Genomic DNA, 25,810 nt, shown 5'->3' with positions numbered 1-25,810 from the left:
GTATGCTTTGATCGTGACAGTATACAGATAGAAGCACCCTTGTTCATTAAAATGATCAGAACATATCAGATAAAGTCAAAACAAGAAACGCGGCTCAGACATTCCGCATCCTTAGTTTTCATAATTGTTCTCATTTGCTCAGGCCGAAAGTTCACCTTCACTTATCTTCGTTCAAATGCTATCTAAATTCATGGACGAATAACATAGAGAAACACTACAATGAATAAACAAATAGACATTTTGTCAGTTTTCTCAGTATCAAGTGACCATGACAACGTGTACAGGATTTCCACGTGACGTCCGACAATGACAACCTCCCCAATCAACGAACGTACTCCCGTCAGTATTTTTGCACATGTCGCAAATCTACTCCCTGGGAGTGGTTCTGTGGAGAGAGTTAGAGTTACACCCCTTCCCTGGTTGGTGGGTGGTTGAATCAAACTTCAGTCTGATCACACGACGCCCACAGAAATCTAAATTTAGAAGGGAAAAACTTCCGAATAATTGGCAGTGAAATGTCGAAACGACGCGAAAATGGGATTCTTCCCTTCTCATTAAAGAGTTTGTCAGTCAGATTTTCTCTCTCTCTCTCTCTCTCTCTCTCTCTCTCTCTCTCTCTCCCCGGCTCTCTCACTCTGTCTCTGAATACAATCATATAATTACTTTAGATTAAAAAATAGATAAATAAGATGAGGTAAAAACACACGAAAAATAATCACTGTGTGCAGAAAAGGAAAACAAAAAATTATGTGAACAGGTAGCTCACATTCCTGGCCGTTGAAACACAACTGAACAAAAAGCGCCCAATTATCAAGTGCAGCATGAGAGAGATTCAAGATTCAAGATTCAAAAACTTTATCACTCAAGGATAAAGATTTTAGGCATTGCCTAGTCTTCCAATCTGTCCTTGTGACAACAAAAACAGTAACGATAAGACACAACAATAATAACAATGGTAAATCCTACCACTACCACTACTACTACTACTACAACTAATGATAATTATAATACTAATCAACGGACCATCATCATCATAAAAATATAATGAAGGGAACACTGTCACACACTCACACCCACCCACCCACACACATATGCACACACTCAGCCCCAAACACACACACCCTTATGCATGAGAGAGAGAGAGAGAGAGAGAGAGAGAGAGAGAGAGAGAGGGGGATAGATTTATATATATAAAAAAATTTAAACAAAAAAAAACTTCTTTCAAATAAAAACAACTTAAAGAATTGAGACTCCCCACCCCCACCCCCACCAAAAATGAATAAATCGCCAATAACGAAAAAAGGTGAGGCAAATAAAACCAAGCAGGAATTTAATGAAAATGGATGGATGGATGGTATGCGGATGGCTGGATGGATGGATATGTGGGTGTGTAGATATGTGGATGAGTACAAAAACAGATGGTTGGGTGGGTATATGGACGGATGATTTGGACAATAGATGTACGGGTGTATGAAGGATGGATAGAAGGATGGCTGGGTGGATGAACGAAACTTTCCCACAAAGTGCTCGTTGGAGAAAACATTTCACTAATTGGCGAAAATGTTTTTTTCCAACTTTCAGTTAATGAGACCCGTTAATCTGACGACTTAATCAATTAGTTTCCTGTTCTCGTGTAACAATCAGGGATTCCGACAGGATCCCGTCTCTCTGGAAGCTTTCTGAAGCGAAAGTCTGGAACGATCATGTTATAAGACAAGACAGAGATAAAAACAAAACTTTAAAGATGAAACCTGAAAAGGGTGTAAATATCTTTCTTTCTTTTCCAGCCACCACCACTGTGTGTGTGTGTATGTGCGTGTGCGCGCGCGCGCGCGCGCGCGCGTGTGTGTGTGTGTGTGTGTGTGTGTGTGTGTGTGTGTGTGTGTGTGTGTGTGTGTGTGTGTGTGTGCGTGCGTGCGTGTGCGAGCGTGTGTGTGTGTGTGTGTGTGTGTGTGTGTTTCTTTCTTTTTCTTTTCTTTCACTATCGATGGTAACAAACGAAGTATGTATGTGTGTGTGTGTGGACGTGTGTGTGTGTGCGTGTGTGTGTGTGTGCGTGCGTGCGTGCGTGCGCGTGCGTGCGTGCGTGCGTGCGTGTGTGTAAACTACCAGCAGGACACTACTTAGAGCTTATTGTAAAGACTATCTTCCATTATTCTCTCTTCTCTGTCTCTGTCTTTATAATGGATGTTAACACAAAGTCTCCCCCTCCCCTTATCCCTATTGTCACGAGCAGAAAGGCCTATACAATAAACCATTCAGACTTTAGACTCCTCTCTCTCTCTCTCTCTCTGTGTGTGTGTGTGGCTGTGTGCGTTAGTGTGTGTGTGAGTGTGCGCGCGTGCATGTGTGTAACCGGTTGTATCAAACCATCTACTCTTCGCCCTCCAGTAGAAACATCACCTGACTTGGAAAGATAGACATATCAAGAAAAGAAAGAAAAACTGTGACAGAAACAAGGATTGAGTAAAACAATGGACCAGGTGAACGATTCCGCTCTCATCACTGAATCCCGTGGCAAAACAAAATCGAATCGAGTTGGAAACAGTCTTTAGAAAGGGAAAGAGGGAGGAAGCAAAGAAGGATGCAACACAGGAGGGGATAAAAGAATGAAAGAAGAAATAAATAACAGCAACGGAATACTGAAAAAAAAGACAGAAAAGAGAAAAAAAAATACAAAGATGATCAGAGACAACAAAAGGGACATAATATCTGTGAAATTATAATAATAATATAAAAAAAATCTACAAATGACAACAAATGGACATCAATGCTTTTGGAGAGCCAAAATCAACTGGAAGAAGTTCACACAAACACACGAACACGACGCATTCCATTACTATTCTCACGCTGATCCTGTCAAGTGCATTCGTGCGTGAGAGCTCTTACATACGCAGGGCCAGGTATGCGCGCAATGATGGTGCGTGAACACACACACACACACACACACACACACACACACACACACAGAGAGAGAGACAGAGAGACAGAGACAGAGACAGAGAGACAGAGAGAGAGAGAGAAAAGAGGGGAAGGGAGACGGAGAGGCGGAAGAAGGAAGAGAGAGAGGGGCAGGGAGGGAGGGTGAGAGAAAGACAGACACAGAGAGAAACAATGCACACGTGCATTAATGAATTAATGAACAATGGGTAGAGACATCGGGATGAATTTTTAGAGACAAAAATGAACTATAAATGAATGGCAACTAGTTTGGGGGTCCTGTATATGTGTGTGTGTGTGTGTGTGTGTGTGTGTGTGTGTGTGTGTGCGTTTGTGTTTTTATTTTGAAAAGGATAGAACAGAAAGAGGGTGAGAGACAGATACATTCTGAGAGATAAAAATTAACAAATGAATATATATATATATATATATATATATATATATATATATATATAGCGCGCGCGCACACACACACACACACACACACACACACAACACACACACACAACCACTACCACCACCACCACCACAACAACAACAATACGACAAGATAGACACTATACAACACAACACACCGCATACGACAGCGCATAAATACGTGCTCAAACACCCACACGCGAACACACACATCCACTTACCCCTACACACACACACACACACACACACACACACAGTACACACCCCTCATCACTCACCTGTCTTGCCCACCCCGGGCCCGCCAAGGATGACCACTTTGGCCTGAGAGAACTTCCGAGGCTGAGACATGATGACCGCTGTCCGAACGAGCGACACGACAACCCTGTAGCATCCAAAAACACCGCAGCAAAGTGGACCCAAGGGTCTTCCGATTCAAATGTAGGTCTTATCTTTCAGGAGCAATATTGATACTGTGGTGTGTTAACTCTGATTTCACTGACGAATAAAATAATGTCACTACCACTACCACCCAAAGTAAGGCAAACGACTGTTTCTGGGGATGAATGATGTTCAGGCAACCGATGTAATATTTAACGTCCGTTCTGATGGGGTAACCCGTCAACTTCTGGAGGATACTGTAGCAAAAGAGCTATGCCTACAGACTCTATGTAGTTCCTGTAGCAGAACGCAGATTAAGAATTACTTTGAGTCCTGATGAAAACTGATGTAAACTCCCGACGTAGTGGTAAGTGGTGTTGTTTTTTCAAGTAGCACATACAAAACAGATTATTTCCACTTACGAACAAAATGGCATTCAAAAACCATGTGAAAATGTCCACGTTCTCGCACAGAAGAAGAAAACGTCACCTCTGGAGATGTAATAAACTTTTCACTTCCGGGATTCTCGAGCTATCGACCACTAAAGGAGTTACTTCAACACTGGTGCCTCACAGAACAATCTTGAAAAAACTATATCTTTTAAATTACGCAACTGATGTTCATAGAAATAGTTACCTTTCACAATTCCAACCCGCACTTCCGTAGTGTAAGTTCCGACCACCGTATGTCTGTATTGGACAGACGACTCGCTTCTCAAATTAAGAAGAGTAATGATTTTCGTTTGTTTTTACCAACCCTGTGGAAAATGAAATAACTTTAGTCCGTGTCTTCTTGCTGAAGAGGAGAACGAATTCAAAGTACAGACGGGGCGTGTGGATTCTCTCCCTCGATCTGCTGTCTGTAGAGGAGAAGTGTCGGGTTGGGTGGGTGGTGATGGAGGAGCTCAGTTCTCTGCCCCTGCCCTTAGCTCGCTGTCATCGCCTGCCGGCCGTCCGCTTTAGAAGTCTGGAAGGACCCTGCCTGCAAATTATCATATGAGCAGATGTGTTCACTGGAGATCTTGAGGGGGTCTTTCTATTTCTGTCTGTCTGTCTGTCTGTCTGTCTCGCTATGTCCCAGTCTCTCTGTCTCTGTGTTTCTCTGTATGTCTCTTTCTCATTTTCTTTCATACCCCATGGATGGGTTCAAAAAGCAATGCTTGATTGCTTATTTCATTACCCTGGTTAGATAAACCATGTCTATGGAGTGTCGTTAGATAAACCATGTCTATGGAGTGTCGTGTCCTCTCTCTCTCTTTCCCTATCTAACTATCGGTCTATCAATCTATCTATCCCCCCCATCCCTCTCTCAAACATTTCCCCTTCGCCCTCTGTCTTTCTCCGGCTCCTTTCTCTCGCCCTTCCCCCTCATACCCCCTCTTCAGTTTCCAAAAACAGCCCATCAGCGTAGTGTTTTGTGGTGGTGGTGGTGATTTTCGGTTGCTGTGTTTGTGTGTGTGTGTGTGTGTGTGTGTGTGTGTGTGTGTGTGTGTGTGTGTTTATTTTTGGGGGGGTTTTGTGTGGGTTTTTTTTTGTTGTTGTTTTTTTGTTTTTTTGGGGGGGGGGTTCAGTCATCTCTTTCAAACCTATCTCTCCCTTTCATTTTCCTGTGAGGCCCAGTGGCCCTGCTACCAGAGAACCTGCAGGCTCTTTGAGGGAATTTCGGGTGAAAAATGAAGGAAGGAAGATCTTGCTTTCATCGCCTTGTAATGATCGGTCGGAAGGAAGGAAGGAAGGATGGGTGGCGCTAGAATTTGGGCAATAACATTTTTTTCCCCATCATTAAAAGAGCCTGAAGAGCCTGTGATTGGTGCAAACCACTTGTTGGTACCGTATTTCCCCTTGCCCTTGTACCGTAAAACCCGTTATTCTCCCCACCCCATCCCACCTCCGTCACAGCTGAAAACGGACCAATCATCCTCTTGTGGAACCATTTGAAGCTTCCTGCTCCTTCACCAACCCACCTGGTCTCCCCACCACCACCACTACACCACCTCCATCGTGACCTCCGTGACCCCTTTACTTCTTCAACCCCCTCCCGTAAGGGAACGAGCCCACGTTGCAGAGTGCTGGTCTGGGTTCTAGTCCTGCCGGCGAAAAGACCAATCTACACACTAGAACTAGAATGGTCTTTTCGCCGGCAGGACTAGAACCCAGGCCTGTTACACACTAGAACTAGATTGGTCTTTCCGCCGGCAGGACTTGAATCCAGATGTTACACACTAGAACTAGATTGGTCTTTTCGCCGGTAGGGCTAGAACCCAGACCAGCAATATGCTCTTCGGAGCAACCAAAAGAACATGCAACCAAGATCCGTTCCTGGGAGATTTCTGTGTAGTATAACACACACACACACACACACACACACACACACACACTTTTACAGAAAACAAATTTGCCAATGCTCCAGATTGGCTTCTCTCTCTCTGTATGTATTTTTCTCTCACACACTCTCTTCCCTTCTCTCCCTTTGCTCATTGTCCATTTTCATATAGGTATTCTTTTGTATGATTTTGTATACAGGCCAATGGCCGAAGAACAGTAAACCAATAGAAGATGAAAGTCAGAAGTCTCATTCCTCTCTCTCGAATAGTAAGTAAAAGAGTAGGTTCTTTCCGTCGTCACCTCTCTTTCCTACCAACCTCTCTTCCTTCAGTCCCGTCCTTAAGCAGAGCTCAACATGAAATGAAATTATGGTGCTTAGAGCCTCGCCGACACTAAGGCCATCTCAAGGCTATCGCCACGTTAGTAACTACTACAAGGGTAAAAAAAACAAACAATTAAAACGAATCACCACTTCAAACTTTCCACTCAAAGTTTTAAAAAAAACTTCCATAATTTAAAACCTTCAAATCTGATTAAAAATGTTCACTTCTTTCAAGAAGTCCATCAGAGTCCACGGAGGGACATCACGAAACAAGGTCTTCAAAGAAACCGCCGTGTAATGTCTGTCTAACGTCATGCAGATCCCAACAGTCAAGGAGCACGTGTTTCACGGTGAGAAGCTCATCACAGGGAATACATCGAGGGTCCTCTTCCCCAGAGCTCAACATTGATGCCAGAACTTTCAGGATGCTTCAGCTAAATGAAGATCTTCACTTCATGGCCTTCTAATTATCGCGAAGGAAGGACGGTGGGAGGGAGAGGAGGATGGGTCCACATGGTGGGCAGTTTTCTGGATTTTTTATGAAGCAGTGTCTGGTTTAAAAGCCGCTTGTTGATATGGATTTGCCCTAAACTGCAACATCCTCAAATATTGCTTTCACATTCCTTGCAAAGACTTTTTTTTCTAAGGAATATATACTGAGAATCTCGACTGAAATGCATTATATTTTGAAAATGAATAAAAGATTATCTAGGGTTAGGGTTTTACGACAAAATGACTGTAAAGAGAGGAGTGGAGGCCTTATCAGTGAGAGGTAAACGTTCATCCACTGACTAAGACGAAATTATATATTTCCAAAGGCTGTCTCTTCAGATTTCTTTATACTCAGGTCAAACCATTGTTTTGTACGCTTCTCTGATGTGGCGTCTAATTTGACTGAGTAATACTGAGAAAGTTCATGCTTTCGCATGCAAAGTAAACGTTTTCCGCCACATTCTACTTAAAGCGCTTTACAAGCATACGGAGAATTACGATGCTATCCGCTTCGGAAAAAAAAAGTGCTATGATGTGTATCAGGTATTGGTTAATGTTGAAAATGAAAGTACACAGATTACGTAGACACATTTATTTGATATTCTGAAAGCTAGATGAAAGTGACAAGAAACGCTTGGTGCCTGGAGTCAAAAAACACTGTTTAGTCATGGATGTGGACAGGTCTGGTGGCAACGGTGTCTGGTCGCAAGCAAACTTGTTTGTTGTCAGTATTCATGCGGAGGATGAAATATATAGGCTTTTTTTTCTTTCTTTTTTTTTTTTTTTTTTTTAAGTAAGAGACGAGTCAATAGTATCTAAAGATCTATACACCAAAATCACTTATTGCCGGTTTAAAATTGGCTTCAGAATTTTTACTTTCAGATTCAACCAATATCATTATACACATCCGAGACACGGGGATTAGACAGAATGGAACGAACAGAAAAAGTAAACCTGCTAGCATGTAAAAGATTTCTGAGTGTTCCAGCCAGGACACCTAACAAAATGGTGTATGGAGATTTAGGCAGGTATCCTTTATTCGTGAATTCTTCAGTGTATAATTATCATGTTTAAGTTCTGAGATCTGAGATCTGAGCTCTCTCTCTCTCTCACTTTCTCTCTCTGAAGAAATGGCCGTAAATACTTTCATCATCATCGTCATCATCTCTCTCTCTCTCTCATTGCACTATAATCATGTATATTTACATACATTTTGTCATAAATGCAAGTACTGTGATTATGTACCTTTAATGTCTACTGTGCACTTGAGTATATTTGTAACCTTTTGTTGTTTTGTGTATATTTTGATTTCATTTCTCTTTGCCCGGAGAGCTGGATATAAAAAAAAGCACATACATGCCTATTCCACTTCCCTCGTTAAAAAAAAGTTCGTTCGTTCTCCATGTTTTTATATATCTATCTCTCTCTCATTCCCTCTCTCTGATATGTCAAGTACAAATGCAGCGCAATCGCTGCAAGCGCACGCTATCATACACAGGGTTTCCTGGGACAGCGGAGAAAAAAAAAAGGAATAGAATGGGAAAGGAAAAGGTTCAGGGGATGATTCGGGGAGGGGGGAGGGGGGTCGGGGGGGGGGGGAGTAGGAGATTCTCAGTTTACGCAACATCTGGTGTGTTTCGGCAATCTCCCCCCAGTCGCCCCTCCGGCGGCGGGAAAAAACAGAAAGAAAAAAAGCCTTGAGCACCCATGAGGATAGACTGTTCTTGTGTGCCTTTCGCGGGTGTCTGACAGCCCTGACGGTGTTATACCCGAGAATGATCCCCACACCAAAGTTAACACCGAGGAGTCATTTTGGGGAAGGCCTGAAAGTGGAGAGTCAGTCAGGGGAAGGCTCCAATCCTTGCCCTGAAATGACTTTACGCCCTTTAAATTGAAATCTCGGTCAAACTGATTAGAAAGCACAAATTAGCATATTACTGGTGGAAAAAAAAAATGGGTGGAGTTCATTTTGGATGGCTTCCAAAAACATTCCAGTCCTGACCTGGCCACAAAAGCAGTCCACGCTGAGTCACTGTTGGCTGGAATCTTTTCGAATCCAACAGTCATTAAGGAGTTAAACCAGATCAGCGGCATCTGATCACACGAACGTGAGCGGAGTGTGTTTAGGACCAGTTGAAAATAACTCCAAAGGGAGTCATCTTTGGGCACTACAACTGGCCCGAATTCAATCCTTCAGAGTCTGTTATGACGTGGGACAGAATCATTCCAGTTCTGCCCCTAAATGACATCCTCAAGGTTTCTCTCTATCTTCCACACACACAAATAATGCATATCACGACACCCGAGCTTTGGGGAAAATTTTCAGATAGCCGATGGGCCAAAAAAGGGAAGTAGAATTAATATGAGACATGCGGTGGAGTAAACAATAAAGAAAGTCCGACCAAGGAATAACTCCATGGAGGGGCGTTTCTGGGCCTGCCCCAGTGGAGTCCAAACAGTCCTGGGAGTCATTTCCAGGTGTTATACCGGTATAACCCAACCCCAGGCCTGAGAGTTTTCCACGGCGGTTACGTGTGCTAACCATTCCGCAACTGGCGGAAGGGAACTTTCTTTTTTCTTCCGTCTTCTGTGTCTTCCAGCGTTTGTGGATCCGTGTTGTTGTTTTTTTCCTTTCTGTTCCATCTGCCTCGGTTTGTGTTGCGAGTGCGAGGCGTTGACACAGTGTGTGTGGGTACCGGGGGGGGGGGGGGGGCGGAGGGAGGGATGCGCGCGCGCGTCTATGTGAGGGAAGAAGTGCAGTATGTGTACGTATGCATGTGTCCAGTGTGTGTGTGTGTGTGTGTGTTCCTGTAACTATGTGGACTTGCATGGGGTTGTGGACGCTGGGGGAAGCTCACGCAATGTCTGTATTGTGTATAAATGTGTGTCAGTGTGTGTACGTGTGCGCTCATGTGTGTTCTTGCAGACACGCATGTAGTTATGTACACACACACACACAGAGATGTGGGGGTATGTGTGCAGTGCGTGTGTGCCTGCGTATGTTTGTGTGTACGCGCGCGCGTGTGTGTGTGTGTAGTAGTGTATGTTTAATTCGCTAGCACGTGACGTGAAAAACACGGACGCCGGGAGGTTTCTGCACAAATAATTTTCCACCAACACAAAATACTGCACCAGGTGTGTAGGTGATGTCTCTGAACAAAGTATCGGACACAAGGAGCCACACACACGCACACACACACGCACACACACAGTCACCCGGTAGAATATGGGTGAAAGCAAGAGACAAAAGAAGAAAAAGACACACAGGTTACACAACATCTGAAGTGTTCTCATCCCCAAAACCCTTCCTTGCCCCGCGTGTGTTTATGTCATTCTGTCACGGTAGTTGTACGTGTTTGAAGATTGTTTATTTGTACCTGCACAAGCGTGTCAGACAGGGAGACGGTTCGTTTCAATGTTTCCTGCGGGAAGCTGTCACAATATTTTGAGTTCCTTTGTGTGCGTTTGTTAGTGTGTGTGTGTGTGTGTGTGTGTGTGTGTGTGTGTGTGTGTGTGCGCGCGCGCATACATGCGTGTGTATAAGAGAAAGAGAAAGTGTATCTGTTCTCGTCTATCTGCGCGCTTGCGCTTGTGTGTGAAATGTCTTGTCAGTGCGAGCTTGCAATTGCTCGTGTGGGGGCGTGTTGGTTTTCCGAGTCATGCTTCCAACAGGAAGCTGCCACAGCATTTCTGCTTCCTGTACATTTATGTGTGCATGTGTGTGTGTGCATGTGTGTGTGCGTGCGTATGTGTGCGTGTGCGCGTGCATATGTGTGTGTGTGTGTTTACACGGGAGGCGTTTTGTTTTGTTTTGTTTTGTTTTTTATACTTCTCTGCCACTCGCTTCTCAACGGAAATCAGTGGAATGACTTTACCTCAAGCTTTACGACTGATGGTCGTTGGTGTGACAGATTTATGAGAGCGGGAAGTCGTACTGCCAAAGCAGGGGAGTATAAATTTCCACGACTGATGGTTCTATTCGGGAGAAAACGGCGAAGCCGCGATGGCAAGTTTCCTGGGGAGACCTGGAGTGAATGAAATGGAAAGTAAACGATGCCTGGGACTTTCTTCTTTTTCTGCACTGGTAGACTGCGATTCCCACGTTCACTCATAAGAGTGCATGGGCTTTCACGTGCATATCTCGCCAATCTACCTCGCCATACAGGCAACCATATTTCGGGGAGGAGGGAGCGGGCCGGGAGGTGGGGAGGGGTGCATGCTGGGTGTGTTCTGCTGGTTTCAATTACCCACCGAACGCTGTCATGAATCACGGTATCTTTAATATGCGTGTCTGGTTTTTTTGACCCGCGCATGCATACACACACGAAAGGGTTTAGGCACTGGCCAAATAGGTCTGCACATCTTTTGAACTGGGAGATCGGAAAAATCTCCACGGCCTTCAATCCACCAGGCTCCGCGACCAGGATTCGAACCCAGGACCCTCAGACTGAAAGTATAACGTTTAACCATTTATATGCTATGATTGGCTGGTGCTGCACTGAGTCACCAGGAACGTTCAACTGACGATCAATAACAAACAAGACCAGCGACATGAAGGGACGCCACAGCTTTAACTCTCTCCATACGAACGGCGAAAGAGACGACGTTAACAGCGTTTCACCCCAATTACCATCATCAAAATATTGCAGTCGGAAGGCTCTTATACTGAAGAGGTAAATGTTGACAAAGAAAACCACAATTCTGACGACGGAAGCTAAAGGTTGGGTCATTCAGACACCCACTGGACATCCGAGGGGTCTGTGTAGAGGAGAAGAGAGGCCTGGCCGTACTGAGTGAGTTAAAGACCACGCCACTAGCTCTTCTCATCAGCCGGTTAACAGGTAAAGAACATGATAATTATGGTTAACAGCCTTTTACGGCTTTGGGGGCAGTGAATTCACATTCACTGTGTCTAAGGCTCTGCATAGGAACGCGAGACCCAATACTCTCCTCCCGCCTTTCACTGGTGAACACTGAATCAGCAGTCAAACGCCTAACCGATTGTGCCACGGCAGCGCCTCCACATAACAGATACAACAGAAACAAATCGGGAAACTGTCTTCTTCTTTTTTTAGTGTGAATGAGGAGGCTATGGTCATTACATACTAAATTCATTTTTATTTCTGTCGTTTTGCTAGCAGACTTGATCCCTAGGATTTCACTGTTTAAATCATTTCCATGTTTCTGTGGACCTGACAAGCTGCTTCTTTTTCTTCGTCTTAGTCTTCATGTTCTTCTTCCAAGTGACGACCAACATCAGTATGCTGATGAAACTCGTTTTGTGGTAGGTTGCTGATGGGCGCGATTTAACTGGGCTGCAGAAGAAGAACGTTTTCTTTAAGATTTGTGTTGGTAAAAGCCGGACAAGAAACCAACCCCGACGATAAGGGAAATCTTTTGATGAAAACAGGGGACTTCCACACTTTCTCACACATTGTAGGAAAGCGTGGGGGCGCCCAACACGATTTCTTGCAATTGAAAGAAAACTGACGTGGGCAGGGAATAACACTTTCTCGCAATCCCTCGATTTCTCTCAACATGAGTTAAATCATCGTGGGATTACGAGAAATCGTGGGCTAAGAGGGGACGCAGGGTCTGGGGGTTACGGAAACGCGACCATATCTTGCCCAAACCAAACCGGCTCCAAAGTAACGGGGTAAAATATATCATAGTCAAACACTGAAGCCCTTCAATGAAACGAATCAACGTGTGAAGTTGCCTTCTTTACAAGTGCAAAAGAGTAATAAATAAAAAATAATAATAAAAATTTTTTTTAAATTTTTTTAAAAACTAGGATGATTTTTTTTCCTTCCATGTGTACATCTACAAGCGCGTATGTATGCGTGCGTGCGTGCGTGCGTGTGTATGTGTGTGTAATTTGCGTGCGTCAGTGTGTGTGCGTGTGTGTGTGCGTGCGTGCGTGCTTACATGCATGTGTATGTGCATGCCGTGTGCGTGCGTGCATGCGTGCGTACATGCGCGCGTGCGTGTGTGTTAAACATGACATGAACATTGGCATGTCTGAAAAAGAAGTCTAAAAAATGTACTATAACATGAAGAAGCAAACATAAGACATGAATATACACAATACCAGAAACAATCAATCAGTATGAGACGATACTGACAGACGGTTACACAGATCAATAAATCACGGATTTTATCCCTGAACTTCGGTCAACACATTCAAAGCAAAAAGAACTTCATACCAATTCAAAAGCAGAACTGGGGTGCCCTCACCAGCAAAACGGGATACCGAAACCGTTATAACTGAACAGTAAACGGTTATAAACTCCAAACGAGTCCCCACAACTTCTCGGAACCGCACCACCACCAAAAACAATCAAACAGAATCCTCATCAATTACACAGACGTTCAACAACAAGCGTCTTCGTGAGCAACTGGCTTAGCCTGTTCAAAACCCCCACAACGACTCCACACCACGAGGTACGCTGGGTAGCGAAGCGAGGCAAGATGAAGACTGACGCCTCTCTCTACCCCGGCTTGAGTTGAGTAGATTCATTCACCCGGTTACAGCGCGAGAAATTCATACCGCTGCACGTGCGGCGCGAGCTATGCGCGTGCGCGGCTCAAGGATGGAAAAACAACAACGTATTTGTATACTGAGACATAAAAACCCCAGCGCGTGCGAACGTACGACCTTCCGTTCCTTCCCTTTTTCCCTCCCGGGCCTCTCAAAATGCTACGCCTTCGTGCTTCCATGCAGTTTGATTGGCTGTGAAATACGACGGCTTTTCAATCAGCTCCGAGATGTGACGTAACTTACGATGTGACGAAAGAAGTTATTACGTCACGTTATTAACCATGTTATCGTATTACCATTCCAGAACATTCGCCTTCAATACACTTACTGGGCTAGTTTTGGTCAAACCCGAACAACTTGACTTGCAGGCAAACAGGACCGATGTCGTTAACTCGTGATCATCGTTGGGGGGGGGGGGGGGGGGGGGATTCCAGTTTGAAAGAAGCTGAAGGCCACATTTCCAGCCGAGGACTGTTTTTCACGGCCTTGTGAAGACTGAAAGTGTGAATCTTCTGCTTGAAGTAAAAGACTCGAAACGTGTTAACTAGAAGTGAAATACTTAAAACGTGTTAACCAGACTCCACCTTTCCTCTCTGTCTAGTTGTGTTTCTTCACGAGAGATTCAAACCAGCTTTTATCTTCAAAAATGTTCAGTAAGCGATCTACGTCCACGTACACTGCTGAAGTGTCTTCAAAAGCAAATGAGTGTTTTTATGTGTAGGCCTATCAATAGTATCATGCAGAGTTATTTAGGCTACCACCAAAACAAAATGTTCAATTAGGTCAATCATACCTCAACAGTTTATTTTTGCAGAGATCCACAGAACCAAACCCTAACACAATCCTTTTGTTTTTGAGACACGTGGGCACAGGAAGCGGCCCACTTCTGAACAATGACTTGAAAAAGGACTTGTCCAAAGTTAATTTTGCTTGCTTCCTTTACGATGCAACGTTAACAATTTCGTTAAATGAGAATATACATTGCTGGGAAAGGATAGAAACAATCTGCCTGGCACTTGTGAACTAACAATATCTCTCTCGTTCCAAGTTGAATGATACACGTTTAACCAAATCATTTGTTACCCCTGTCTCTCACCTCCATTCACTCTTCAGCTTACATCACACACACACACACACACAGAGAGAGAGAGAGAGAAAGAGAGCACTCACACGAACACACACACACACGCACATACGCATAGGTACGCACGCACATATATGCCGTCATCGTCTTCGCAACCTTCATTGTTGCTGTTTCCAGTTTTCCTGTTTTGTACAGGTTCTTCGATGTGTGAACAGCCGCTCCTGTGGGCGAATCAGAAATATAAATTATTGGAAATTTAGTTATTGCACACACACACGCGCGCGCGCACACACACACACACATGCACACACTAATGATGAGAATAATGATAATACGTCGTACATATTATACATCACAATACCCAAATAATGCACATTTCATATCACAATACTGCAATGAACACTAATACCACAATGCTTCTTCGTCTTCTTCGTTCGTGGGCTGCAACTCCCACGTTCACTCGTATGTACACTCGTGGGCTTTTACGTGTATGACCGTTTTTACCCCGCCATGTATGCAGCCATACTCCGATTTCGGGGGTCATATCACGATAGTTATAAACGAATAACAATCTACTTAAAACCGATCACATACATCATATCTAAAATCATAAATACTTAACACAAGTCTCAGTCCCAGACAACACTTCAACACATGATACTTAAAACTGAGCACAATATTCAAAACGAATCCCAATAGTTAAAACCAGTCGCATACATCACAATGCCCAAATAGTTCACAGTACCCCACCCCTTACACAACACCAATATACCCAGGAGACAAAACCCAGCACGCACACATCAGTTGAGATAAAGTTTAAAAAGATGTGTCTTCGGGTTCTTTTTAAAAATCAAGAAACTGACTTTTTTCTGAGGAATGGGGGTAGGGAGTTCCAGACAGTGGGGCCAAAGACAGAAAGATTTTCAATCGACAAAGGTCTGAAGGAAGAACCGAGGGACTGTCGGCAGAGAGGAGTCAAAAGAACGTAGTGTCCTAGAAGGATGGTATAGATGGAGATCTGAAAGACGTGATGGCATATTGTGACAGAGTCACTGATGCAAAGACAAGCATTTATATATTGCTTTCTATTCTAGTATTCACAGGAAGCCAGTGAAGTGTGAAGCAGAGATGTTTCACTCTCATGTATGAGGTTACGGAGCACGGGCTGCATGATTCTGAATGCTCTGAAGTTCATAGAATTTATCATCAGGCAGACCAGTTGGGAATGAGTTACAGTAGTATAGTCTAAACAGAATGAAAGAAACAGCGAGTTTGATAGCAGCTGTAGTGGGAAGGAAGGTGCGCACTTTGCCTATCTGCGTAACTTACAGAACAAAGTACGGCGTCAGTGTTTGACATGTGCATCCACAGAGAGTGCTTCATCTAAGCAGATACCAACCTGACGAACGAGAAGTAGTAAATGCCAAGGTTTGTAACAGATTGGGATGATATGTCACAGCCAGAGATGGACTGGGGGTAAAGGTGACATGGTTAATCTTTGATTTGTCCCAATGGCAATGTGTGTGTGTGTGTGTGTAACAACGTGAATGTGGAGGAAAACAAATGCAGTTATTATATAAATCCAAGATCTACAAATTGCTTGGACATTCTTGTTCCGTAAGTGTTTTATTTTTTAGTCGAGTCAGATTCTGGCTGCAGTGGCAGCCTCTGCGCGTGTGTGTATGTGTGTGTTTGTGTGGGTCTATGTGTTTGAGTGCGTTTGTGCATGCGCAAGGGTGTAAGTGTACACAAGTGTCAGGAGAGTTCTGTGCACGTGCGTATGTGTGTGTGTGTGTGTGTGAGGGGAAGGTGGAGGTGCGGGGGGGAGGGGGGGTAGAGGATGAGGTGAGTGAGTGTATGCATGCCTACACTGTGGGAGCAACGGGATATTGGAACGTGCGGGTGTGTATATATATATCTTTGTATATATGTGTGTGGGGGTGGGGGTGGAGGATATGGGCGTATGTGTGTGTGCTTGTACAAGTAAGTGTTCATCTGTGTGTGTGTGTGCCGTGGAAGCTGCGATACGTAGCCTAGAAATGAGTGTGTGGAGGAGGGGGGCAGAGAACGTGCAGGGTAATGTGTGTGTGTGTGTGTGTGTGTGTGTGTGTCTGTGTGTTGGGGCTCATGTACGTTTATGTGTATCTGACGGTGCTTTCATATCTGTGAAACTGCATGTTTGGTGCATACCTGTTATGCATGTGTGGGTGTATGTGTGAATGTGTGTCTTCATGTTTTACATTTATTTGCTTATTTATCATCATTGTTGTTTTTTATTTAATTATTATTATTATCATTACTACTACTACTACTACCTTTTTTTTTAATTATAATTATTGTTTATTTATTTATTTATTTATTTACTTATTTATGTACGCTTATCTATCATTTATTCACCTTTTTTTTTCTCAAGGCCTGACTAAGCGCGTTGGGCTACGCTGCTGGTCAGGCATCTGCTTGGCAGATGTGGTTAGCGTATATGGATTTGTCCGAACGCAATGACGCCTCCTTGAGCTACTGAAACTGAACTCTGGCTGTAGATGTGGATGCTGTGACAACCCCGGCCATATGGGTGTTCCTGAGCTCAGTGATGCTTTTGTCTTAATATTGCTGGACAGTTGTGACAACACCAGCACACACCACGGAAACACAATGTCCAGCTCGCGGCTTTCCATCCAGCCTTCACAAGCATGTGATGTGAACGTCAAAGTATACAGGTCAATGGTCTTTACTTTCGTTTCAGCAAAGAGCTTATAGGGTTTCGCTCGCTATTCCTAATGTACTCCCGTGCAGTTATATACTTACTGACTTCTGTTTACACAGTAGAACTCACAACTGTCGCTCTTTCTCCTCATGGGGGTATCTCAAGCAGTCAAAACATCGTCTGGTCTTCTGTGATTCACTGTCTGCTCTTCAAGGTCTCGGCGGCGTAAACTTTGACCGATTAGCGTGTTTCTAGTTCGTTCTATTCGGGTTAGTGTCAATGTTCACCCACCTCAGGTGATATGGCCGACGCAAATAACGATCCTATGACAGTGACTGGAAAGGGATTGACACCACCTGAAACACAGCATGTTGAAGTGGTCGGCGGAAATACGATATTGTTCAAGTTGCATGGGTGCCCTGGATTCAAGCTCACAACTTTCTGAATGCGAGTTTGACGCACAGTTAATCAGGCATCAAATCATCAGTTGGAAAGCTTTTATGCCTACGGGTTTTAGTACCCTATTCAACTTAGTGCAAGGACCGGGTATTAAAGAAAGAAAGGAACACAAGAACGTATCAATAAGTTCCGAAAACAAATAATCTTAATTCATATTGTATCTTCCCATAAACTGAACATTATGTTGTTGTTTTCCTTTATCCCATAAACACAACGGACCTCCTCGACATGACATCACGCCTTGCAGACGACACCTTGTCAGCCATTTTGGTTATGGAGCATTGAACATCGTATGAACCCATGAAAGAGTATCAGATCTAAATACTGTTGGCCTACTTGTTCTCAGTACGTGTGTGCTGCACGTTCCTCGCGCCTTGAAATCAGCAATGCTTACACTTCAAAACGTCCCGGTTACCTGCTTCTTATGTGCACGGACGCACAGACAGTAGGATTTAAATTAACCAAGCACGGTGTTCATATCTGCCACGTCAGTCATCACGCTATTTTACTATCCCAAGTTCAAGCACCTACTTTTACGGCCGTCTTCATGCGTAGTTGGAACTATATCACCATTAGACGATGTGACCTGCTTTCTGTGCTTTTACTCATCTGTTATGAGACCTGTTGCACTTAATTTTGGTCACAGATTCAGTCGCTACACTAAAGCGCAGCCATCTTGCTTCATAAAATGTGTCTGCAGTGACGTTTTCAATCAGTCTGTGCCAATGAGAGACGCTCTTTCCGTACCTCCTCACTCCTTCCCACGCCCGTCTACAAGAAAACAACATTGGCGCATCTTTGATTTTCTATTTTACCCATTTTTGTTCGCTTTTTTCCCAGTCATGGCAAAGTTGTCACAATCACCAAAAGTAAATAAATAAATAAAATGAATAAATAAATAAATAACTGACGCGAACAGTGTAACGCCTAACAAGCATTACATAGCAGTGAGAGGGACTGCTGTGGGGGCGAAAATGAAAACATTGACGTAAATACCGTTTCCTAAAACAATCAGTTCGAGAGGACTTCCAACAACCAACGCTCCATCCTCCTCCACCCCCCCCAACAGACAAGTGCGTAAAGTGTACAAAAGTTTTATTTTCAGCGTCCGTGTCTGCTTTCGGTCATAGACACTAATGAATTCTCGTGTCTGTTTCGGTGAACAGGCGTCATCAGTGCGTAACAGAGTTAACCCTAGTTAACCTTTTTTCTCCTTGCCAGCCGTTTGCCCACAGATTCCACACATAGCCTTCAACAATCCCACAACGTGTTTGTTCACTGAACAGCCAGAGGAGCAGTTTTAATTGATGAATAATGAAATGGCAAAAACAGGCTTACGTGGGTGGTTGGTTTGTTTTCATGTGCGGTGAAGTTATGGGCTGTTTGGTATAATCTTTCTATGAAAACAATGTGAGAAATGTCAAGATTATGTTGTTTGGTATGGTTCATAGATGCAGACAGATGCAAACAAGGTAGTGCACATACATGCACACACTCATAATCATAAATTATGCATGCGTACACACACACACGCGCGCGCGCGCGCATGCACACACACTCACACCATTCTGCAACAAAGACTCCAGTCATCATACCATCTCTTCCGTGCACAGGTGTGTGAGTTTACTATTCATTCGTGTGTGTGTGTGTATGCATGGATGTGTGCATGTGCGCGAACTTGTGTGTGTGCATGTGTCTTTTTGCATTTATTTTCTTGTTTCTTTTTTATTTACAATAAAAACGGTGCATAAAACTAATACATATATATCCATACAAACCACAAACACAGACAAATCCATCAACAGTGACGTTTAATCTTCTTGCACCCATTCATTGCCATAGCAGTCCACAGCACACAACAAACAAAAATCAGTCAATCATTTCTCATGTCATGCTGTCAAGCTGCCAGATGCACTCAAAACTAAACACAGTAAGTCAGGGATAGGACCCTGATCGCCCATGATCAGAACTGACCATGACAAAAACAACACTGTTCAATCACAACTGAGAATGACAAAAACAAATATTCTTCCTTTCTAATAATTTTTGAATAACCCACATTCTGCTCACAGAAAGCAGCTCAAGTTGGCATTCGATTCTGAACTTGCTGTGGTGGGCACAACAGTGGTTAAGCATTGGACTTTCAATCTGAGAGTCATGGGTTTGAATCTCAATCACAGCGCCCGATGGGTTAAGGGTGGAGATATTCCCGATCTCCAGAGTGAACAGATGTGTTCAGCTGCAAGTGCCTGAACCCCCGTCATTGTCTATACTCACACAAAAGATCAAATATGCATATCAAAGATCCTGCAGTTGATGTCAGCGTTTAGTGAGTTGTGCAAACAAGAAAGTACCCAGCATGCACTCCTGAAAATAGTATGACTGTGTACGTGCTGGGGTAAAAACGGTCATACATGTAAAAGCCCACTCAAAATAGGAGTTGCAACCCACACATACAACAGAACTTGCTATTTGCTTTTTGGGAGGGCGTGAGCGGGCAGGAGAGTGTGGGAGGTGTTGAGAAGAGTGGAGAGCAGCTAGCTTAAGAATCTGAAAAAAAAAAAAACCCAGCATATACTGTGATACTGTGAACACTTTTTTGTAATCAGGTAAACCCTTTAATCCAAATCTTTCTTCTGTGTTCACAGGCTGCAACTTCATGTTCAGTGGGTTTTTACATTGTCTGACCATCTTTACACTGCCGTTTAGGCAGCTGCAACCTGTTCTCATTTGCCATGCATGCTGGGTTTGTATTTCCACAAGCCATCAAAACTTGATATGGATTATGGGTTCTTTAACATGCATATTTGATGTTCTGAGAGCATAAATGCATGGAAGGGATTAAGGCTCTATCAGGTCTGCACCCATGTTTACATGGGAGATTGGAAAATTCTTCTCCCTTATCCCACCAGGTGGTGTTGGATTCAAACCACAGACCTCGAAGACTCATGGGACAGACATCCAATGCTCTGACCACTTGGTTTCCACACTTTCAAACCCTAACTAAAGACACTTTCCTAATTTAAAGAAAATGAAATAAAACAAAGTAAAGGTTGGAATCATGAAAACTGATGTGCAGACACCACCTTACTTTTAAATCTTCCAAAAAAGCTGAAAAAGCTGTTCGTAACACCAACAGAAAAGATGGTCTTCAGTGTTCAAAGATGATGACTCTTCCAGTTACTTAACCCATTCATTTCATTTTCTTTCTCTGGACACAAATACACATAACTATAATTAATGAAAAATGGAACAGATAATACTTGCTTCGACAGTATCTGTATTTACATGACTCAAATATATCAACAAATCCAAGCAACAGTAATGTAAACAAGAAATGCAATGGATTCAAACTGACTATACCCAATCTTGTTCCATCAAAATTTTACATGACCAGATGATTTCCGGACCTTATCTTCATCATTGTGTGATCTCAATCATATTAACAAACGACAGTTGTTGAAACACACAAAAAGAAATACTATGGACTGGTATTTAACTGTATTCAATGTGTGATCTCAATTATATTAACAAAGCTCACTCGTGGAAACATATTTTAAAAAAAAATTACTATGGACTAATATTTAACTGTATTCACTTATTTTTCTGAAAAATGTTACATGACCAGAAAATTAACTGATCTTATGATTATCAATGTGCATTCTTTGTAGATGCATACACTTCCACAAAACACTGGTTCTCAAGCTTACTTCTTAGCAGACACTCAGGTCACTTTATATGAATGAATGCAAATTTAAAGTTGACCATGAAAAACTATACAATGGATTCTTTTGGTAATCCCTTCACCACAGATGTCACCAATAACACTGTAGTAGGTGTAGCACGGCAACTTGTATATAGAACTAACAACACTGCAGGCACTGCATGGCAATTAATTGCTTGTGAACACACTGTAGGCGACGTGACAATCATGGACACACATGCACATACAAGTAAACAAAACAAATGTTTCCAAATTTTAATACCGAAGGAAACCACAGCTGACTGCAAAGTTCCTGACACAAACAAACCTGGCATTATTCGTCTCCACTCACTGAAACATTCTCTACACCTTCTTTTCTTTCTTTTTTTCTTTCTTTTTTTGTCTGAAAGCTAGATGGCAGAAAGGTCAAGAGTGAAGACACTCATCTGCCAATATGATATGATAGTATATGATAGTCAGTCGTGTCTGACTATGACCATCAGAACAGCAGAGGAGGCAACTGCTGTTCCGACTATTTGGGCTAGAATTTGATTATAGTGGAGAGTGTCTTGCCCAAGTTACATCCCAACTCTCTCGGCCAAGAGGGTTTTAGGACAGTCGGCGTTGGGATGGTTCCCAAAGGCCAACTAGCCCACAAGGCTGCAGCACTAAGAGCCAGTGCCAATACAGAATCTATGAAGGTCTGGGTTCGACTCCTGCTCTTGCTCTTTCTCCCAAGTTTGACCGGTAAATCAAACTGAGCGTCTAGTCACTTGGATGAGACGAAAAACCAAGGTGCCATGGGCAGCACCCACTTGGCACACTGAAAAAGAACCCCCAGCAGCTAGTGTTGTCCTCTGGCAAAATTCTGTAGAAGAAAACCATTCTGATAGGTAAACAAATACATATGCAAACACTCAAAGCCTGACTAAGCGCGTTGGGTTATGCTGCCAGTCAGACAGCCTTTGGTGTAGTGTATATATTTCATTGATTTGTCTGAACGCAGTGACGCCTCCTTGAGAAACTGAAATTGAAACTTTTTTTTTTTTAAATAACGTTGCCATGTAAAAATGAAATGAAAAAAACCCAATCCTTGTTCAGAGTTTTAAAAGTACCTGTTTAAAACTCAGCTGAGGTGATTCATGCTCCATTTCTACTGGGCTGCTGCTTTTCAGCTGCAGCGCTTTTCTCAATAATCAGCAGACTACAGTTCAGGGAAAACTGGAAATGAAAGAGTTAAACCCCCTGAGACAATTATCCAAGTTTTTCCCCTTCCCTTTTTGTTGTTGTAGGTAATTTGATAACAGATCAAGGGGAGAAAATTGTCTCTTGTCTCACTCACCAACCTGTGAGGAGAAAAAAGGGTAACTGTTTCAAAAAGCTGGTATTTGTTTATCTTTTTTTTTTTTTAACCATGAAACCTGTTAGAAAAACTGACAAGTGTCCCCCCAAAATTGTGAGAAAAGCTGCTGTTTTAAAAATCTGTGTTCATGTGCTCACCTCCCTCCGAAAGCATGTTAATTTTTTTTTCTTTTGAATAATTAAACAACCAACAAATAAATGATCAATCAACACTTGCCACAATTAGCATTTCCATAGCACACACACTCTCCACGTTCAATGGACAAAGAAATCATTCACTGTCATGATATGTATATTTCCTACCACACACACACACACACTCACACACACATACACTGACCAACAACTTGCAACAGGTATAAATCATGGAAGTTTCTGGTTGCAGACATACATCCCTTCATGTGCATGCACGCATGCACACAAACAAGCAAGCAAAACACTCATGGGACCTATGTATCTTGTTCCAAAGAAAGAAACATTATCCAACCACAAGCCTTCAACATAAATATTTACAAGGCTCAAGATTCAGTGGGAAAGAAAAGAAAAATAAGCTTCCTATTTCAATTTTTAAAATAGATAAATAAATAAAAATCCAAACACAGAAGTTCTGAAATAAAGCCATCAGACAAAACAAGTACAGAAATAGTTTCTTGTAGCTTTTGCCACTCCATCTTTCAGAGCCATAATTGTATGCCACTTGTCCTAGTCTATAGAGTTCCAGCATGTAGAATTAGCAGCATCGTTTCTCTATCCCGCTATTGTTACCAGCAGAGATCAGTTGTGCTTTGCCAGTTTACATAAGTACATTCCTTTTTTTCGTTTTCTTGTTTCTTTCTTGAGATTTTTCTCTTAGAAAGTAAGTGTGTACGTATGAACACGCATGTGTGCATGCACACGCGCGTTTGGAAGGAATGGTTTGGTGTTTGTTGTTTTGTTCTTGTTTTATTCTTTACTCCCCTAAACAATTGTACACGTTGCTTCATGTAATGTAACTATAACATTTTCTATCAATTAACATACAATCCAGAAGCAATAGCGTTACCCACATCAAGGGAGGTAACCATAACAATTATCCCTTAAGAATTTAGTACCGAAACAATTTTTCCCTGGCAGAATCTTTTTTCAAAGTCCTAAGAAGATGTACCAAGGAGATCAAGAAGAGAGTGCAATTAATCTAAAGACCTTGAATGTACATTTGAGTATTAATGGGTTTGAAGCAATGCAAGAACAATCATAATATTGAACTAAGGATCTAAATGGCACACCACATGATTTGCAAATCTGCAGGCAGTGTAATATGCCAGTCACTGAAGATGGATTTTATCATGGATATATCCTAAGTATGTTGATTTGTGTTAAAATTTTTGCCACAAAAGTCTGGCGCTCCAGAAACCTGTTTTTAGTTGCTGCAATTTACAAATGGTAGTAAAAATGTGCCACAGAAATTAATCAATAAAACTGGGAACTGTAGTTAGATTTTCTCAGACTTTTTCAAACTTTCTTATTCACAAATGTTTGGCACGATGTTTGTTAGACGTTAAAATCATGAATGCTCAAGTTAAAGGATTAATAAGACTTGAACCACCTGCTCAAGCTACAAGTAAAAATATAATCAGTGTACCCTTTATGTTGTGTTTGTAACAGGCATTTGATTCCTGCTTCAGAAATAATTCCTTTGACACTTCAACAGAAATACCAAAGTGGCATAAACATTGTTTTGAAAAACTGGTCACTTTGTGGGGACTGGTACACCTGTATTTCACACTGACAGCCTTTGTGACAGTGTTTTTAATCGTAACGTCAAGTCAGTATCAACATAGTTCACCACTGTGATTGTTTAGAATAAAAAAGAAAAGAAAGAAAGAAAAAGAAAAGAAAGAAAGAACCAAAAAAAAAAAGGAAAAGAATGGGATCTGTAGTCTTCAAACATTCGGGGAAAAAATATACATAAAGATTTTATCAAAACAAAAATTAAGCAAAAATTTTCATGTATCAAAAACTTCCAACAAAAGCAGACTGTTGAAACTGAAAAAGCAATGTAAAAGAAAAAGAAAAAAGAAAAAAAAAAGAACACTAAAATCAAATGAAAAAAAATCACCACCAACACAAAAAGAATAGAGCTACTGAATGGATAAAACTGTTTCAACAACGGAGTTTTAAAAAAAGAAACAAATAAAATTTTTAAAAAACACTAAACAGAGTACAACTCTGATCTTAAAAGAGAAAAAAAAGGTTCTCATTTTAGATTTTTTTTGCAAAGCAGCAGTAATGAAAGCATTTCAAGCACGCTCTCACACACTCATACCATAGCATGCACCCTAAAAGCATCTACAGCATTAGCAATCACTATCCTTTCAACAATTTTTTTTTTTTTTTTTGTGGACAATCAATGCTCATATAAATCAATTTCCATATATTTCAAAGTCCTCCAGCGTCAGCATTGTGAAGAAAGTAAAATGTTGCAGTTGCTGTGTGTGCTGTAAAAGAGAGGCAGCGTCTACTTTGACATAAAGAAAAAGATGACTGTGCAATACGGTATTCTTGAAACAGAGTCCTCTTCTACTGACCCCTTGCCTGCCAGAATTATTTCAATTTTGTAATTCCTCTATTCCGAGTGGAAACAAAAAATCAGCAGTTCTAAGTGCAGCTCTTTTCAAAAACAAAAACATGTCCACAAAAATTTTGTTACGATTGTTCATCATGCACTTTTTTTTTCTCACCTATTCCAAGCACACAAACCTGGCTTAATCATCTGCAAAGTGCTGTGAATAGCGCAGTACCAGCAGGTATGTGCTTTTCATACAGTAAAACTCCCTCCAAAATCCAGATATTCCCCCTTCTCTAGGTCATACACACAAGGGAAAACACAACTGAAGGACACTGGTTAACTCAGTGGGCTGAACGCCAAAATGGGATGAGTTTGAATCACAGAGACCCAACATAAAAAATTGGCATTCTTGCATACAATGTCATCATTCTGACAAGAGTCAGAGCTAGTGTTAAATGGGTACCCACCCTCCTGCTCTCCTCCCTCTTCCAATTCCTCCACCCAACGTTTCTGGGATGGTGATCCCTATCAGCAAC

At 42.3% G+C, this 25,810-nt stretch overlaps 1 protein-coding gene across 1 annotated transcript in view; it reads right to left on the bottom strand.

Moving 5' to 3' along the window:
* LOC143298003 (ras-related and estrogen-regulated growth inhibitor-like) overlaps positions 1-13,341 on the bottom strand; it is a 138,647-nt gene extending 125,306 nt beyond the window's left edge. Inside the window, exons 1-2 of the mRNA XM_076610648.1 lie at positions 13,080-13,341; positions 3,636-4,716 (exon numbers count right to left, since the gene is read on the bottom strand). Coding sequence (XP_076466763.1) covers positions 3,636-3,705 — 70 coding nt within the window. The 5' untranslated portion in view covers positions 3,706-4,716; positions 13,080-13,341. The remainder of the gene's footprint in view (positions 1-3,635; positions 4,717-13,079) is intronic.
* Positions 13,342-25,810: the final 12,469 nt, after the last annotated feature.

This window comes from Babylonia areolata, chromosome 23, assembly GCF_041734735.1.
Source record: "Babylonia areolata isolate BAREFJ2019XMU chromosome 23, ASM4173473v1, whole genome shotgun sequence".
Taxonomy (NCBI): domain Eukaryota; kingdom Metazoa; phylum Mollusca; class Gastropoda; order Neogastropoda; family Buccinidae; genus Babylonia; species Babylonia areolata.
Note: the sequence above shows the minus strand (reverse complement) of the source record. Positions and strands in the feature narration are given on the sequence as shown.